Below are 16,573 nucleotides of genomic sequence, written 5' to 3' on the forward strand. Positions count from 1 at the left end.
AGCTCAGTCACGGCTGATGTCGTTTGTGCTCCACAGACAAAACCAGGATTAGTCCTAATTATAGCAGTGACCTTTTTTCCCACATAATAGACGTATAAGTGGTTGAAATTGCCCCCCCCCCCCCCCCCCTTTCAGAGGCCTCTCCTCTTCGTCGTGTCATTTCTCAACTTCAGGTGCAGACTTTTAAGTTCTTGTAACCAAAGAACAACCCTGAAGGTTTGCTTGATCGCATTTCAGGTTTTCATGTCCTCTAAAAAAAAAAATTTTTTTTCTTAAATGCAGCTGTGTTGCTGACTCATCCTGTGCAGGTTTGTGGACTTCCTGTCCAGTAATGGTGGTGGCGTAGCAGGGTGGGCCACAGCTTTTCCCTGTAGTGTCTTCAGGACTTTATCTGTGCTGTTTAGCAGATGTCCCTACCTCCACTTGTCATTTTTTAATCTGCCCTGCAGCTCAGTCTGTTGATTCTTCATCACCTCCGCCCGCTGCTCTCGTCTTCCTCTCCTCCTTTACGCAGGGCAGCTCTGTCTCACAACAATGGAAAATATTCTCTGCAGCCTGACGCAGAATCAATGTCATGACAGAAGCGGAGTTAGCCCGCTCTGGTCAGCCGCTCCGGACATAAAGATGAGAAACAGCTGACTTTGCTGCCATGGCAACCCTTCATCTTTTCCCTTTCATTCACTTCCTGCTCTGTGCAGCTTCAGGCTCTTCAGGGTCACAAAACTTAATGAGATAAAACAAAACATGCTGCAGCCCCCCTCCCAAACCCATAAGACAGTCCTATTATTCAAAACAGGACCTGCAGTCGCTCACAAACTCACAGCGGTGCTGTTGTTGTTCAGCTTCCGAGAACTGCTTCCGAGAACTCCAAATGTAAATAAAGACATTTAGTCTGGTTACCATTTAACAAATAAAACACCCAAAGAGAAAACAATTCCTAAAAACAAATGCACAAAAAAGATGACAATACACAGAAAGAAACACCTGGAAAATAAAGATTTTGAGAAACAGAAGTTTCCCAAGCAGCAGAAACTGTTTTCCCTGAAAAAGAATAAAACACATTAACAGGCTTCTCTGTGATGTTTCTGTATTTTTACTCGACTGCTCTAGTTTTCTGAAGATTTATGTTCTTATTTTGTTCCTCTTTCAGTGGAAAGGGAGGCGGTGCAGAAGAGGACCTTCACTCGATGGATGAACCTCCACTTACAAAAGGTTTGCTCAGATCTTTCTGTAACTTTCAGACTCTGAGGCAGATGAAGCTGCAGTGCTGTCTGGGACTGATTAATGAAACTGCACTTTTACCGTAAGCTAAGCGGTGCAGGTGCATGTTTGTCTGATGAAGCATCGGTTGCACACAGGGTGCTGTGTCTTCTTCACAGACCAGGTGACGGTTTTATTGGAGACCTGGTGATGAAGATGCCTGTGCGATGCAGACCTGCGGTGAAGCTGCATCATTTGTCTGCCTTCTTCTCAAGAACATTTGCAGAAACAGAATCACTGACAGAATGATGGAGTTGTTTTCACTCAACAGACCTGGAGACGAAGTTGCTTGTTTGCCTCAGACCAGGCGATTAAAGTGCGTCTACATCTTTCACAAAGACCAACATACGATGCAGCAACTCTTGATCACGCCGTGTGACGGAGTATTACAGAACTCAGGATTCATCTTTAAGACAGAGCATCCTTTTAGCAGGCCATATGATGAAGCAGCATCATCACCCTCCGACTGTCACAATGTGACTGATTCAACAGGCTGTGTTTTTTCTGAAATCACCCAGAAAACCAGCCTTCTCTGCGACCTCCTAATGGGAACCAGTATGGAGCTCTAACTGGGACACTTGTAGCGGCTCTTGTGTTGTTATGACAACGATCCTCATGTCAATGTTTGTGTTGTCAGAACTTTGGCTCTGCTCTGAAACCCCCATTGTTCAGATCTCACAGACTAAAACATTATCAGTGATGCAGCTGTGAATGAAAGAGGAGGAATATTCAGAATTCAGGTTGGGTGTTTTCTTGGAGGACTTGGTGTCAGACCTGCAATGGCTGCAGCGTTTGTCTCTTCCGGGTCGGTTTGGGTCTGATTGAGCAGAGCTGGATCGACAACCCCCCCCCTTTGTCTTTGTCTTATGTCAAACAAAGAGCCTCTTTTCTTCTTTCTTGCCGTCTGGCCTCGTGTCAAATCTCTGACCCAGTAATTAGACAATCACACTTTGTTTTCTGTCATCTCTGGAAAACTTCTAGCATCTTCACCCTCACCAGCCCCCTGCAGGGTCTGACCCCCTGCAGGGGGCCAGGCCCCCTTGACACCCGACTGGATGATGACCTCTCCAAAGCTAATGGGATTTTTTTTTATTTCTTTGACCTGCTGTCAAATCTTCATCTCATGTAAATCAGCCTTCAACTCCACTCTCAAATTCAGCATCCAAGAATCAGAGAATTTTATGGTAAAATGCTGTCGACCTCAAGCGTCTATCCGCATGACCGTTCACATCAAGAAAGGATTTTACCTGATGTTCCTGTTACAGAAACATCACTCGTCCCTCTTATTTCCTGATCTTCTCTGCTGCTTTTCTTCAAAACCCAACAGAATTACATTTTGTTTAACTTTTCTCTTTCTCATACATCTTAAAAATAAAAGCTGTCACAAAAGAGCCGGGTTCTCTGAGACATAAATCAAATGAAAACAAAGGAAATGGATGTGCTGTCAGCTGTGTTAGGCTGTTGAATCCTTCAGTTGATCTGATGAATTCAGATGCATTTACATAAGAATGTGTGGCTGCATCCAGTCAGGAGACTTTAGTTTAAAAGATTCATCTTTCTGCTATTAATTCTGAAATCATTCCGAAGCTTCTTTTTTTTATGGCTTTCAGACTTTAGAAATGAAACTGATACAATTTTGCAGACATGAAGCTGGTTCATCCTGGGTTGAAGGCGCAGAATTTTCCAGGTTCTGAATGTAGCAGATCCACAATTCAGTGCAGAGGTCCATCTTGACTGGAAGCAGCCAACAGGAAGATGAAACATAAACAGACCTGAAGATGAAGCTGCAAAAATGTTCATCTTTTCCTTTCTTTTGAATTTGTCATAGTCTTTAATTAAATTTTTCTCATTCTTTTGATTCTTATTCTCATTCATTACTTCTTTGCTGGTTTTCTCCATTAATTCTTTTTCTTTGTTCTGTTGGAGCTTCATTCCTGTTAGAGGGAAATCATTTGTCCCGACTGTTGCCTCATGCATTCTCAGGATCTGTGTTTGTCATCTTAAATTTTTCTGTAAATGGATGGTAAATAAAGTGAAATGAATAAAACTCTGTCATTTCTTGTGTGACTCTTTAGTGCGACCCGCCCATCCAGATCCAAGACCTGTTCCAGGACATCCAGGATGGGTTTATCCTCATGGTTCTGCTGGAGGAACTCTCCGGCTGCAAACTGGTCAGACTCTTGGATTATTGTCTTACCTTGTATTTGCTCTTGTTTTGAAATATGTTCTTGATTTTTTGACCATTTGTGTTGCTGCTGTTCTCAGATTCAAGGCTTCAAGAAGTCCTCCCACCGAATTTTCCGACTCAACAACATTGCCAAAGTCTTGGCCTTCCTGGAGGAGCGGAACGTAAGTCCAACAGTCAAAAGGGTTCTATTCTGTTGGTGAAAAAGTAAAGCCTGCTTTCATGTCTTCTGCCATTGTGCTTTGGGGGGGTCTTAGGTGAAGCTGGTCAGCATTGATGCAGCTGACGTTGCTGATGGGAACTCGTCCATCATCCTTGGACTCCTCTGGAACATCATCCTTTTCTTTCAGGTGATCTGTCTCTCCGTGCCTCAAATGTTTCATTTTTCACTTTGAGCAAAGAAGAAGAATGAAGTCTCTTGTGGGCTGTTGGGTTAAACTCAGGGAGACTATTACCAAATTAAATCCAACTCTCCATCTTTCGTAGATTAAAGAGCTAACTGGAAACATTCAGAGTCAGTTTCCCTCCTGTTCCAGCCTTTCGTCCATCCCTACGAGCTCTGACTCGGACACGTCCCACAGCAGCACGCCGTCCGAGGAAAGACGGAGCGCCAGCAACGCTCTCAAGGAGAACAGCAAAGCCATCAAAAAGCTGCTGCAGTGGATTCAGAGGAAAACCCGCAAGTAAGTCAGCTTTGGCGAGGAGTGACACAGCTCTGAGCACGATCAACAACCCTCATCTACAACCTGTCCTTCTACAGGTATGGCGTGGCGGTTCAAGATTTTGGAAGAAGCTGGACAAGTGGATTGGCCTTCCTGGCCCTCATTAAGTCCATTGATTCCAGCCTGGTAGACATGAGGAAAGCCCTACTGAGGAGTTCAAGAGAGAATCTGGAGGATGCCTTCAGGATAGCTCACTACAGCCTGGGCATTCCACGCCTGCTGGAGCCCGAGGGTAACAAAAACCCCACCTCAGTTGACCAGCTTTCTTAGCCCCATTGCCAGGATAACTATAGCTAAATATGCCATTGACTTACGGATACAATAGTGCAAAATGCAAAAAAATAAGTGACTAATTAGGGCTGGATTAGGATTACAGTTAAGGTTAAAATACATGCTGGTACTGCAGCAATGTGCATCTAAGCCACTTGGATTGGACGCGTGACCATTATGAATTTTCAGTAGTTTTTATGCCTGGTTGCAGGTAAATACGTGCAAACAACATTATTCAAAATTGTGCGTTTGGCTCCTAAATTACACTCCGGAACACTGACTAGAGGGCAACACAAGTTGTTTGGCATTATTAGTCAAAGAGAAGACCTATAAAGGAAAGACAGTTAAAAAAATATGATGTCAAATATGATGTCACTGATTTGCCGAAGTAAAAAATAGGAATGTTTTACAAAGGCTGTCCATGAATCCTCTGTGTTCTGATGACGAAAACGTAAACTTAAAACAAATTTACATATATTTGAACAAAAGACAAATCGTTCAAATGTAATGCATTGTGATTTATATTTGACAAATCAAGTGAACATTGATGCAGACGGGTTTTTCACAGAGACCTCTGGCAATTTTCCAGTGGTCTGGAATTTTGTACCGTAGATTTAGACACCCTGAAAAAATTGTGAACGCCTGATGTAGTGCACTAACCAGGGAGTAGTGAGTGAATTTGGACACGGATAAAAATGAATTGGGGCAGCCAGATTTTGTGCTCATGAAACACATGAGTGTGAAATCACATGTTTGCAGTTACTATTTGGTCTGACTCAGAACTATTTACAGAGACCTAATTCATGACCCACAATTACATTTGAGCTAAAAAATCTTCTGAAGGAATTATTGTGTCACAGCGGATCAGTATCCCAGTTATGTATCGCTCATCTTGCTGCAATATGAGATACTTTGGGTTCAAATGACAACAAAAGCAGAATATAATATTTTTGCTGAATAAAAGCTTATGTTTAATAACAAAACCCCTAATAAAAAACATTGACATAATCCAGTCCAGCATTAGAAATGTACCTTGTTTAATTCTAAGTGCACACAAAAAATCACCTGACCTACTTTCAACCTGAGCTTGCAATCAACCAATCACACGCCTGTAAGCCAGACCTAGCTTACAGTATTTTTCTGGAAACATTTGGGCAAATGTGGCAAAACATACAAGGTAACGTCTTTAGGAAAAAAAAAAAACATTTTAAAGACTTCAGTGGTAAGCATCTCTAGCAGATGTTTGATGTCTTCAGTCTAAAGAAAATTAAAACACTCTAAAATGTGAGGAGGCCATAAAGATCTCTCATAAAGGACTACCGAGTTTTATGAAGCACTAAAGATTCTGCGGCCCCTCCTGCCCCCAGACTTCTGCAAACAGTCGGTGATACATCAAGCATGAGTAAAAACATTCAAGAGGTTAAGTCATCTGCTTATACGTGGAGTTAAGACGTTTATCCTTCTGTTAAATCCAATAAAAATGCTTGTTGGGTAGAAAAATATAAAGGATTGAAATGTGACACCTCACTTCTGAGGGAAGCCTCCTGCCTGGATCGGTCAGCGTTTGTGCAGCCAAGTCTCTTTTGTAACTTTAACTCTTATTTTCAGAAGAGCTTTCAAACAATCCAATTGGAGTGGACAGAAACATGAATCGTGTGTCTTTGCTCAGGAGAAAAAACGTGTTTGGCCATGAAAATTGTTTTAAGGTGATAAATTACACTTATAAAGGGATTTTTGGCTTCAATCTAGGAGCTTACAGTTTCAGATCGAGTTTCTGTGTTTGAGACTCCAGCCAAAGATGCTCTGAATTTATGTTCATAGTAAAAACGAAAGACTTGTCTAAAATGATAGAATAAAGAGTTAGAAGTCCTCTGTCACATCAGACAACAAGGTGTGCAAGGTTGAGATGGGAAAAAGCCCTCACTTGACAAACACAACAAAAGGAAATCCAGAATATGATAGCATGTTCCTATTATTTCTAATTGTTTTCTATGGTCCAGCAGTAACAGCTCACAAAAGAAGACAACAACAGGAAACTAAAAGAAAAAAATCCAGTTTGGCTGGTAAATAAAGCTATGGGCTAAACCCTTCCTTCAAGGAAAAAAGTAAATTAGTAACCCTTGTAGATTTGCAAAGTTAGCGAACAAACTTTAAGAATGTATTTTTCCAAACTTTTCCAATGAAAAATTGGGTTTTTGGTGTTTTTAACATGTTTTGCAGCATTTTTCTCATTGTGGAAGACATACAGTTTATAAAAAAATTTAAGATTAAAACGGCATTTTTTTAAATTAAAATTGTGGTGAATCAGGAGCGGACTAAAAATGCTGTTAGAAAAAGCTTGGAGTTGTGACGAAAAATCGAGAATTGGCAGGTCACAAGCTCCCTGCTCTGCTCCATTCCTATACATCCACTTCCAGACAAATACATCCATGAACGTCTTTGTTTTCTTCGTCTGAGCTGGAATCTGGATCAAAACTGTACGGCTGGAAAGCTCTGATACTGCTGCCATTTTTGTTGGGTTGATAGTGTTATGTTGGGGTTGTTAGGGGCTACAAACTAGCGGCAGAGAGTGTAAACAAAGGAATGATGGGAAATGAAGGCAGACTCACTCTGCGCCAACAACTCAATGGAGTATTTCTAATGAACTCCTGCAGCTCTGCAGAAATTATGTCCTATATCGACACAGGGATTTTGATTCTGGCTAAATACTGCATAATCGTATTTTATAATAGATCAATAGATCAAAAGATGATAGGAGTGGGACTTCAACCGATATCCACGTTACAAAATGCACTAAAAATAAATTAACCAAACAAACTTCAACAAATCCTGTTAAATGACAACTATCATTAAATCACTTAAACATGTTGATTGTACAAAGCAGGCCTTCATTTGCAATAATGATTGGATGTAGACTGTATTATCCACAGGAAATGGATCATATATTACATAGGTTCAGTGCTTAGTGCACTAAATTGGGCTGTCCGAACCTTCGGTTCCAAAATCCAGTGCATCAGAAATTTCCCAGAAGTCCCTGCAAAAAAAACAGGGTCAAAAACAGACCACAATGCATTACATTTGAACAATTCTTCCTGTGAAAATAATTTATTTACATTTATTTTTTTATAAACCATCCAAGTTTTCATCATCAGAACAAATTAGACTTGTCAATAATTTTTGTAAAGGAAAATGGTGATAGAATTTTAAAATCCAGGGCACTAGATAGTCCCGCACCACATAGTTTTTTGCAGTAGGGTAGTAGAGAGGGAATTTGGACACAACCTCAGTATGCGTGTCCCTGATTAGCATAAGGATGGAGGGGTGCCAGCATCTCCCTCTCAGTGTGGATCATACTGGTGAATTGGAGGAAAAGCCGGAAATTTACGGAGGAACTATCTCGAGGGAAAATCCCTCAGAAAGAGATTCCTCTGTTTACTACTAAAGACGTCTTTTTTTCCAGATGTGGGTTTTAATGAGCCAGACGAGCAGTCCATCATCATGTATGTTTCCCAGTTCTTGGAGCATTTCCCTGGACTTGAGGAGGTACGGTCACTTCAGGTCTGACACCAGGTTCTAACTGATGTAAGCCCGTCAAACTGACCTCTCTGCTCCCCCTGGCAGGCGGAGGAGTCCACTCAGCTGATTGAGCGGAGCGTCTCCATGGGCCGACTCAACGACGCAGATCTGATGAGAAACGGCGCCAATCTCAGCAGAGTGAAAGAGCGGTCCAGATTGTTCCAGAGAGACGGCTATAAGCCGCCTCCCAAAGTCCTACTTTCTTCCGTGTCGGAGGACAGAGGCATCCTTTCGCCTCGCCTCAGGGTGGCTGCAACTCGCTCCTGGTCCAGTGAAGACGTTCTGTCTGACTCGCCTCTTGACGTTGTCTCTAATGACGCCCAAGGAGTCGCTGAGGTCCAGCAGGATTTGACCTGCACCTTACCTCAGCAGTCTTTCTCTCATTCACCGTCATTCGCACCGGATTGTGGAAACCCAGAGCCTGTAATCCCCGACTCTGCCATCCACTCCCCAGAATCCTGGATGGAGAGTGAGCTGATGCTTGAGACTCACAGTGACAGTTCTCTGTTTGACAGCGGGCCGGGCTGGGATGTGTACCGGGCCACACCTGTGCAGGTGACACCAGTGGATGAAGGATTCATGTTGTCCATGGACGACAGAGCTCCAGATGAACCCTTTGTGACGGGATCATACAGCGATGAAGGAGTCTCCTCGTTGGAGAGCACCCAGGACAAAGCCCACCAGGAGGAACAGGACAAGGAGCTGAACTCAAAGAACCAGAATCTGGTTCAGGAACTCATCATTGATCCAAGTGAAGTTGACTTTTCAAAAGAGACAGACCTCAGTCCCATCAGTACAAGTCCACTCCACAAAGACAGTGAGCAGGAACGGTCCTGGACATTCAATGAAGAATTAACTCTCTCAGGTTCTGAAGATTTCCTTAAAGATGGTCAAACAAACCATTTTCAACCAGCCTTCTCCACAGATGTTCCACCTCATGAAGAACACACTGAAAGTTCTCAGAGAGAACAGGAAGGGAACAAAAAGAACCTAAATGAACAAACTGATGGTCCATCTGGGGAACTACAGGAGAGGGGAACCTATGTGGAAGAGTATCAAAAAGCTGACTCTTCAGTGGAAGATGAAGGAATCGAGGTAAAAGGTGGAAATGATCAAGACCAGAAAACCCAGGAGGAAGAACTCTTAGCTAACGCCTCACATGATGAAGAAATCAGTAGTTCTCAGATGATATTAACTAATCAAGAGGGAGCATCAAAAACTGGTCTAATTATTCCCATCATTTCCATCTCCAGTGAGCCAAAGGAGCACAAAGAAGAATCTGGCTCAGAAGACCAGGAAACAGAGGAGAAACTCCATCAGCAGTTTGAGTCTGGATATGGGGAAGATGACACGGAATTGAACAGTCCTACAAGTCCAGTTGCTCTGGAGCATGGTCGTCTGGAGGATGGTCTTTTGGAGTGTGTTCCTCTGGAGCACAGTCCTCTAGAGCATGTCTACAGTGAGGACCTCAAAGAAGAATCTGAGGAGAGACCTTCCTGTCAGATATCAGAAAATTCTGAAAGGAGGCCTTTGCAAACCACCCACTCTGAAGACAAACTACTGTCTGATGGAGATGAACCTCCCAGAAACTCTGGGTCAGAATGTGTGCAGAACCAGGAAATGGATGAAGCCAGACAAAAGCACAGCTCAGATGATTTTGCAGCTGTAAAGAAGACAATGGCTCAGGCAAATCCTGACAGTGATGCAAGTCAGGAACCTGAGGGACATGGAGTAAAACCAGCCGGTCCTGCCTCTGAAAGCGGCCCCCAAATCCCCCATCCGAGCATACTCGACACAGACACTTTAGACCTAAACGAAGCAAAAGTTTCTCCATTTTCTGGACCACCAGGATTAAACAGAAACATGGACTTGTTCTATTCCAAATTTGACAAAAGCTCTCCCTCAGAGCATCTAGTTGGTGACCCAGTGGAACCCATGGATCTGTTCTATCCTGACAAAGAGGAGCCCATGCTCTCAGAACCTGCTGACACGGAGATGCAGAGGTGGCCTTCAGTTCTGAGCGTCTCAGCTCTGGAGCCAGCGCCGCCGTCACTCGATGACATGGATGACGAACAGCTGACGGGAGAGGAGGATGATGATCAAGTAAGTTTCTTTATTTCCTGTTGGTGATTAGAAATGAGAAATCAAATGACGTTTGGTCCGGAACCGCATTTTGATCCCCTGGATAAGACCCCTTCTTAAAGGTTCTGTTGAATGCTCCTTTAGAACTTTTCTACTTTCACTTTGTTTTTTCCCACATTAAAATCTATCTGATAAAATTATTCCAGTGTTAAATTAATTATTTAAATGTTTAAATCCTGTCAATTAGCAGTACAGTTTAAACGTATTAACTTACCCCAAAACTTTTCCTTATTGATCTGGGAAAAAAATATTAATTAATATTGTAAAGCTTTTACTTTTTCCCCCTCTGTTAATTAGTTTAGTGCAGCTGAGTCAGCATCTCCCAAAAGTGCTAAGCCAACATTTTTTTTAATTTTTTTATGCCAGCTGCTGTTCTCTTTCATTGTTTCACATAGACGCTGACTTGCATTAATCAAGGAAAGGGTTCAGTCTTTGTAAGTGGTCCACAGTGAACACACGAGTCACGCTTTGGTTTATGTTTGCGTGCACCGATTAATGTCACAAAGATAAGTAACACCTCTGCTAAAAGAAGAGAATGGGACTCATAAAATCGCTCACTAAGTGGGAGGTCCTACTGCAAAGAAGCACATGTTAAATCCTGTGGTGGGAATCGCCTCTTTGTGTTGATCTTGAAGCCAAAAATCCCATTGCAGATGAAAAAAAAACCTCACATTTGCATAATTTTTTTCAGTTTTTCAATTTCAGTCTATAAGGAAAATTGACATAGATACAAAAGATAAGTGTTCACAAAATATGTTGAGTGTATTTTAAAAGTATGAATTTCCACATTTCATAGAAAAATGTTGTTTTGAAATCCATCATAGGAGTAAAGACATTTTTTTATTGAATTTTCTTTTTTAAATCAAATTCTGTACAGTTAAAGCCAAACTTTTATAATTTTATTTTATATGAGCCTCATCACAGCTCTGTTGAGTTCTGTATTTGTTTAGCTCTTCAAGACTGAGACCTCTGAGCCTCAGTAATTATTCATATATTTCTTGTGAAAATAAATTTCTTCAATCATGTTCACACAAAAATCTTATAGAAGAGTTTACCAGCATCTGATGCCATATTTTATCTGATCTCTAAAACTCATAAGAAAGCCTGAGGAGTTTCTATCTGAATTTGCACTGAAAGCTTCAGTGTCCATGCAGAATTTTGCTGCTTATTTCCCTGTATGTGTGTAACATTTCCATGTATATTAACACTTGTAAATTTCCCCTTTCCCTTATTTTGTTTGCCATACCGTTGTTAAATATTCATATCTGCAAGTGTCTCTCATCCTGCTTTTATCCTTTGTTTTAGCAGCTGAATCCATCCAGCCAGGGGCCTGCTGATGCCTTCTCCACCCAGGAGCAGTGCACGATGTGCGGGGTGCCGATTGGGGAATCCCGGGTGGATTTTCCAGCAGACAGCAGGGAGTCTGAGAGGTAGTTCTCGGCTGCTCGAAAGCCTCTTCTGAGCCAGCGTCTGTCAGTTTGATTTCAAATCCCCATTAATGTCCCGACCTCATTTCTACTCAGAACAATTTAACGGTACTTAAAGGCTGCATCCTCAAGAAAAGAGATGAGGATTATGCGCATTAATGTGCTTCAATTATTTATTACATCACAGCTTAACTCAGCTCACTCCCTCCAGTGAGTCAAAGTTATAATCCAGTAAAAGTTCCTGCTTCGTAGCTCTTAAATCTATTAAAAGTAGTGTTTTCTGTTAACTTTAAGTATCATTTTTTGTTTATTTATGATCATTTTTTTGTTTCACTCCTAAAATTTACTCAAGACTGCAGACACTTCAGGATAAAAAAAACTTGTCTCACCTGCCCATATGGTTGGATACTGATGTAATTTTAGGATTGTAGACCGCTCCGTGTGTTTGTAGAGCGAAAATGTTAATGCACATCATTTTCTACAGTCAGGCTGCAGGCAAAGGGTCATAGCGAACACACACATAAGGGTGAAGTAGTAGTACATCATACAGTTGCTGTGGATGTTCGTTCTGAAAGACACCATTATCATTTAAAGAGGAGACTTCTCCGCCAGCTCGCGAACAGAGAAGCCAGTTTTTCTTTTATTTGAATGAACAAAGCTTCCAGTGCTGTTGCTAAATAGAAAACTGAAGTCAGGAAACCTTTCCTGAAAACGGTGCTGCTAGTTCGAACCAAAGTCTTAAGTCACGTAAAATAGATTTCAATAAGACTCAAGAGTCAAAAACACAGTTTTGTGCTCAAGGAGTGAAGAGATCATTTTATTCAGTCTGAACACTAAAGGTGCATTTGGAAATCACAACCAATTGTACTGTTTTCGACACACGAACATACATGTATTTAGCTTCATCTGAAACCTGCATGTCTGCAACTTTGGGAGATTATGCCAGAGCAGGGTTTGTTCTGGAGCCGCTGCATCTAGGTGTAGATGAACATCGGCACATTTGGAACAGCAAATTTGCCTCATAATAAATAAATAAAAAAACCAGACAATATGGTGTCTAACAGTTTTTTCATCTAAAACCTACGTACATACATACATTACAATTAACATCAACATTTCCCTAAACTGTGATTTAGTTTGAATATATGGGTTAGCCTAACTAAGTCAAACAACAACTTTGGATACATTTATATAAACATTTTCCTAATAAGAGACGTGAAACAGGGTTGTGACAGTACTCCTCCATGCTGTTTGTTAAAAGACACTGAACAAAAAGCAACTTAACAGATGAGGAAGGCGATGGGAACCATTGTCCTTTTTGATCAAGTGTTCAGGAACCAAGACTTGTCTGTTTTCCTCCTAGTTGGAGAGATGCGGGAAGTTCCAGCAGAATAGACGAGATCCAGACCCCTGTAGGTCTCCGGCGCAGGAAGGGTTCTCACCTCGTGGAGTCCAGGGTGAGTTTCCCGCTTCTCAGCTGAGGGTCAGAACCGCGACCATTACTGATGTGTGTGTGTTTGTCATTCAGGACAACCAGAGAGCTGCATCAAGAACAGCCAACAGAGATGGCACTTGCTTTTGGTAAGACTTCTTCATCGCGAAAACACTTTATTAGGCTTATAAATCCAAATGTTGGCCTTTGTTAGCTACACGTTTTTTCCTAAACAAACATTAGAAAACTTTTCCCTTAAATAGCTACAGAAAAAATCATTAAAATAAAAGGAACAATCAATTTCTCTGAAATGAGCTCTGTCATCAGTGAGCAAAGAGTAAAGAATTGCCCTAAAAGCAAATTTGCAGACATTTAAAAACAGCCTGCAAGGTGTTTCACAATATTTTATCTCCTGTTTTTAAGAAAACATTTGCGTCATCTTGTGGCATACACATTTTTCTGATAAGAAAGGGGTTGCATCATTGAAGCTTTCATAAATGATGCCAAGGATCGAGAATGTTCTGAGTGTCTCAGCAATTTTAGAGATTTCTCTCAGCTGGAAGGTTTGGAGGAAATTGTTAGATCAAAACAGTTTATAATAGCACCCTTCGTTCTATAGATCAGGGGCGGGCAAACCTTGTGAATCGTGGGCCTCAAGGGGTTCTAAAATTTGACAAAAGGGTCGGACCAGAGACCGATGCATGGAATGTTTTGATAATCCATGGAATCGGAACAAAAAAAAACATGCTTTCATTTTGATTGAAAATTGATATTTAAAACAGAAGATTTGGACGTTTTTATTTCAGAACTCTGGCTTTTTATCATTTTAATTGCACCGATGGGTCGATGCCCCCCAGGGAAAGTCGCAAATTTTAGTGAAATGCTGCTTTCATGTGGTGATGGAATGATGGGAAAAACGACTCGGAAAACACACATGAATGCAAAATAAGCACCTACGCAAATGTCTATTTATGAATCGCCATCTATGGGAAGACACCAGAATTACAAGAAAAACAAAACATTATTAAGGACTATAGATAGAATTCTAGTTTTTCGGGCTAGATTAAATAGTTTAATGAACCACATATGGCCCCCGGGACGTAGTTTGCCCACCCTTGCTATAGATCAACAAATCTTCTTTTAATACGCCTTTGGGAGGAAAGTCTTTTGGTAAAAAACTGACAGAATTAAAACAGCATCATTAGAAACTCATACGTGTAAAATAAAGAAAAAGTCTAACTGCAAAGTATGGTGTGAGGCTTTAAGTATTTACCTTCACTGATTAGCTTCCAATCAACTGAGTAAAAAGATGTTTGCCTTTGAAGCATGTGAAGTAAAAAAAGAAGTCCTAATCTGGAATCCTGTGGAACACCTGCTGTTAAAAAAAAAGTAAATAATGCTTAAATAAGGGAGAGAGGAGAGTCGCGACCTTGGTGTACAACCTTCTGGCACTCTGTGATACAATCTGTTGATAAGCCTTCATGAGCAGCAGGTGTCTGAAAAACAAAGTTGGCTTTTTTGTGTTTGTAGGTGGAACGAGAATTCGGACCTCTATCTGCTGCTGCTGCTCTGGGTGCTTCTGTACTGCCTCATGCTGCTGCCGCAGATGGACCTAAAGGAGCTGCCGAGTCTTCTGCTGAACCTCGACTGAACTCACACAAAAGTTCCAACACGCACAAGCCCTTTCCACACATGAGACACGCACGCCGTCATCCATAAACTCACACTTGCTTGTAAACGGACAAAGGAAATAGGTTAAGAGGAGTAATAGGCAGTAATAGGCACCTGTAAGAAGTCATTTTTCTCCATAGTTGCAGTCTCTGTATTGACAGGTCATTGATTCAATCTGCTAGTCACTTAATTAGACCATTTATGAAATAGCTTTTTCTTTGTAATACTACCATTTTTAATTTCTAACTACAAGGGTTTATTCTCGTAAAATTATGAATTTGGCTTACGGAGTTGACTTTTTTTCTCATACTTTTACAACTTTATTTTTGTGGCCCTAATAATCCGTTGTAGGTGACGTCATATTTGCCTGTTAAGAAAAAAATGGAGTGAGCATGTGTTTGAATTGTGGTAAAATGCAGGGCACTGTACAGTCTTCTAGGGGTTAGGATGTATGGAAAATCAGACATAACTACCGATAATATTTTAGTCTGTAGGGCAAACTATATTAAAACCTTTTTTATGCTTGATGTGCCATTTTAATTGTCACTGAATCCAAAAGACCATAACCTTTGCTATTGTAAAATACAAAAAGCAGAAGCTACAGCTTGAAACCCCCTTTTTCTTTTTTTTTTTAGCTTTTCTTAAATATGAAATCATCAGCTATGTTATGGCTCTGTTTTTTATTGACAAATCCCTAAAAGCCAAATGACCGGATCCAGATCCGATCCAAACACAAAGAAGTCTATGTGTGAAAGGGGCTGAAACACAATTTCACTGAAAACTCACTCACAGACAGCTGAACTGCCACTTTTCTTCACTACACTCACTACGCTAAAGTAAAGTGAAGGCATTTTATTGTTGGTTTTTAACAAAAGCTACTTGTTTTTGTTTTGTAAGATTGTGTTATTTTAAGAAAAACTTCGCTGAAATGTAAAAAATATAAAAAATTAAACGTTTAAAATCTATGAACACCTGCAAAAGAAGCTTCACAGTGACAGAAAGATCATATTTTAGTCTTTAAATGAATAAATATCTTTGCAAGAAAGACCTCAAATTCTATGTTTCTTTCCTAAAACTACTCGAGACTTTACAGAAGGGTTTTATGAATACAGATGTAATTTTACGAGGAGAAATGTAAATTTATCAGGAAATATTCTTGAATGTGAAATGCCAATGTCAGAGCGATGTTCAATCCTCTGCTTTTGTAGTTCAGATATTGCAGCTTCAGTATCAGATTATCAGAATGTAAACTGTTGACAGAAATGGAGTTAATAACTGTTTAAAGAGGAGATAAATAGATTTATTTTTTTGCTTCTGTGTGCTGTACAGGGAATATTTACCTGTGATACTTGACCTTTAAACCAAAAAATTGTCAAATTTGAGAAAAGATTCCCCAAGTTAATAAAAAGGGTTGATAAAAGCTGCCCCTTTGTTTGACATGACGGAATTTTTCAAGTAATGACCGGCAGGGATCTGGATGGTTTTGCAACATTATAGAGAAGAAAGCAGACCTACTAGACCATTCAATCAATGGCGTGATGATACTTCTGAACCTCCACTAAACATGGTTATAGTACTGGTACTGAAGCCAATATTAGATCCAGGGGGTGGGGGGAGTTTTTCCCCATGTCCATGCATGTCTTCCAGTTTTCCAGTTATGTTTTTCTTTATTATGACGTCCTTTTTTTATCAGTTGTTGTATCTTGTGTGCTGTCAGTTGGAGCCTTCAGGCCTGAATCGTCTCCAAGTCCGGTGTTGTTCTTATCCCTCCTTTAGAGTTACACCATGTTTTGGATAACACATGGCCTCTTAACCTGCACTTTTTTTCTCATCTATTGACCTAGCATGTGCTTTCTGAGACAAACATTGTTCCAAGATCCCGAGCTGA

General features: G+C 40.8%; 1 protein-coding gene across 4 annotated transcripts in view; it reads left to right on the forward strand.

Moving 5' to 3' along the window:
* Positions 1-15,739, forward strand: part of clmna (calmin a) — a 27,803-nt gene extending 12,064 nt beyond the window's left edge. For 3 of the 4 annotated variants that reach the window (XM_078941102.1, XM_023951389.2, XM_078941101.1), the window contains exons 2-13: positions 1,151-1,212; positions 3,336-3,431; positions 3,526-3,609; positions 3,703-3,795; positions 3,932-4,128; positions 4,206-4,399; positions 7,898-7,980; positions 8,059-10,116; positions 11,461-11,585; positions 12,946-13,039; positions 13,111-13,163; positions 14,545-15,739. In XM_078941102.1, the coding sequence (XP_078797228.1) occupies positions 1,192-1,212; positions 3,336-3,431; positions 3,526-3,609; positions 3,703-3,795; positions 3,932-4,128; positions 4,206-4,399; positions 7,898-7,980; positions 8,059-10,116; positions 11,461-11,585; positions 12,946-13,039; positions 13,111-13,163; positions 14,545-14,665 (3,219 nt within the window). In that variant the 5' untranslated portion in view covers positions 1,151-1,191 and the 3' untranslated portion in view covers positions 14,666-15,739. The remainder of the gene's footprint in view (positions 1-1,150; positions 1,213-3,335; positions 3,432-3,525; positions 3,610-3,702; positions 3,796-3,931; positions 4,129-4,205; positions 4,400-7,897; positions 7,981-8,058; positions 10,117-11,460; positions 11,586-12,945; positions 13,040-13,110; positions 13,164-14,544) is intronic. The other variant, XM_023951390.2, reaches the window with a different exon arrangement.
* The last annotated feature ends 834 nt before the right edge of the window (positions 15,740-16,573 follow it).

Source organism: Oryzias latipes, chromosome 22, assembly GCF_053564925.1.
Source record: "Oryzias latipes strain Hd-rR chromosome 22, Olatipes_Hd-rR_3.1".
Taxonomy (NCBI): Eukaryota; Metazoa; Chordata; class Actinopteri; order Beloniformes; family Adrianichthyidae; genus Oryzias; species Oryzias latipes.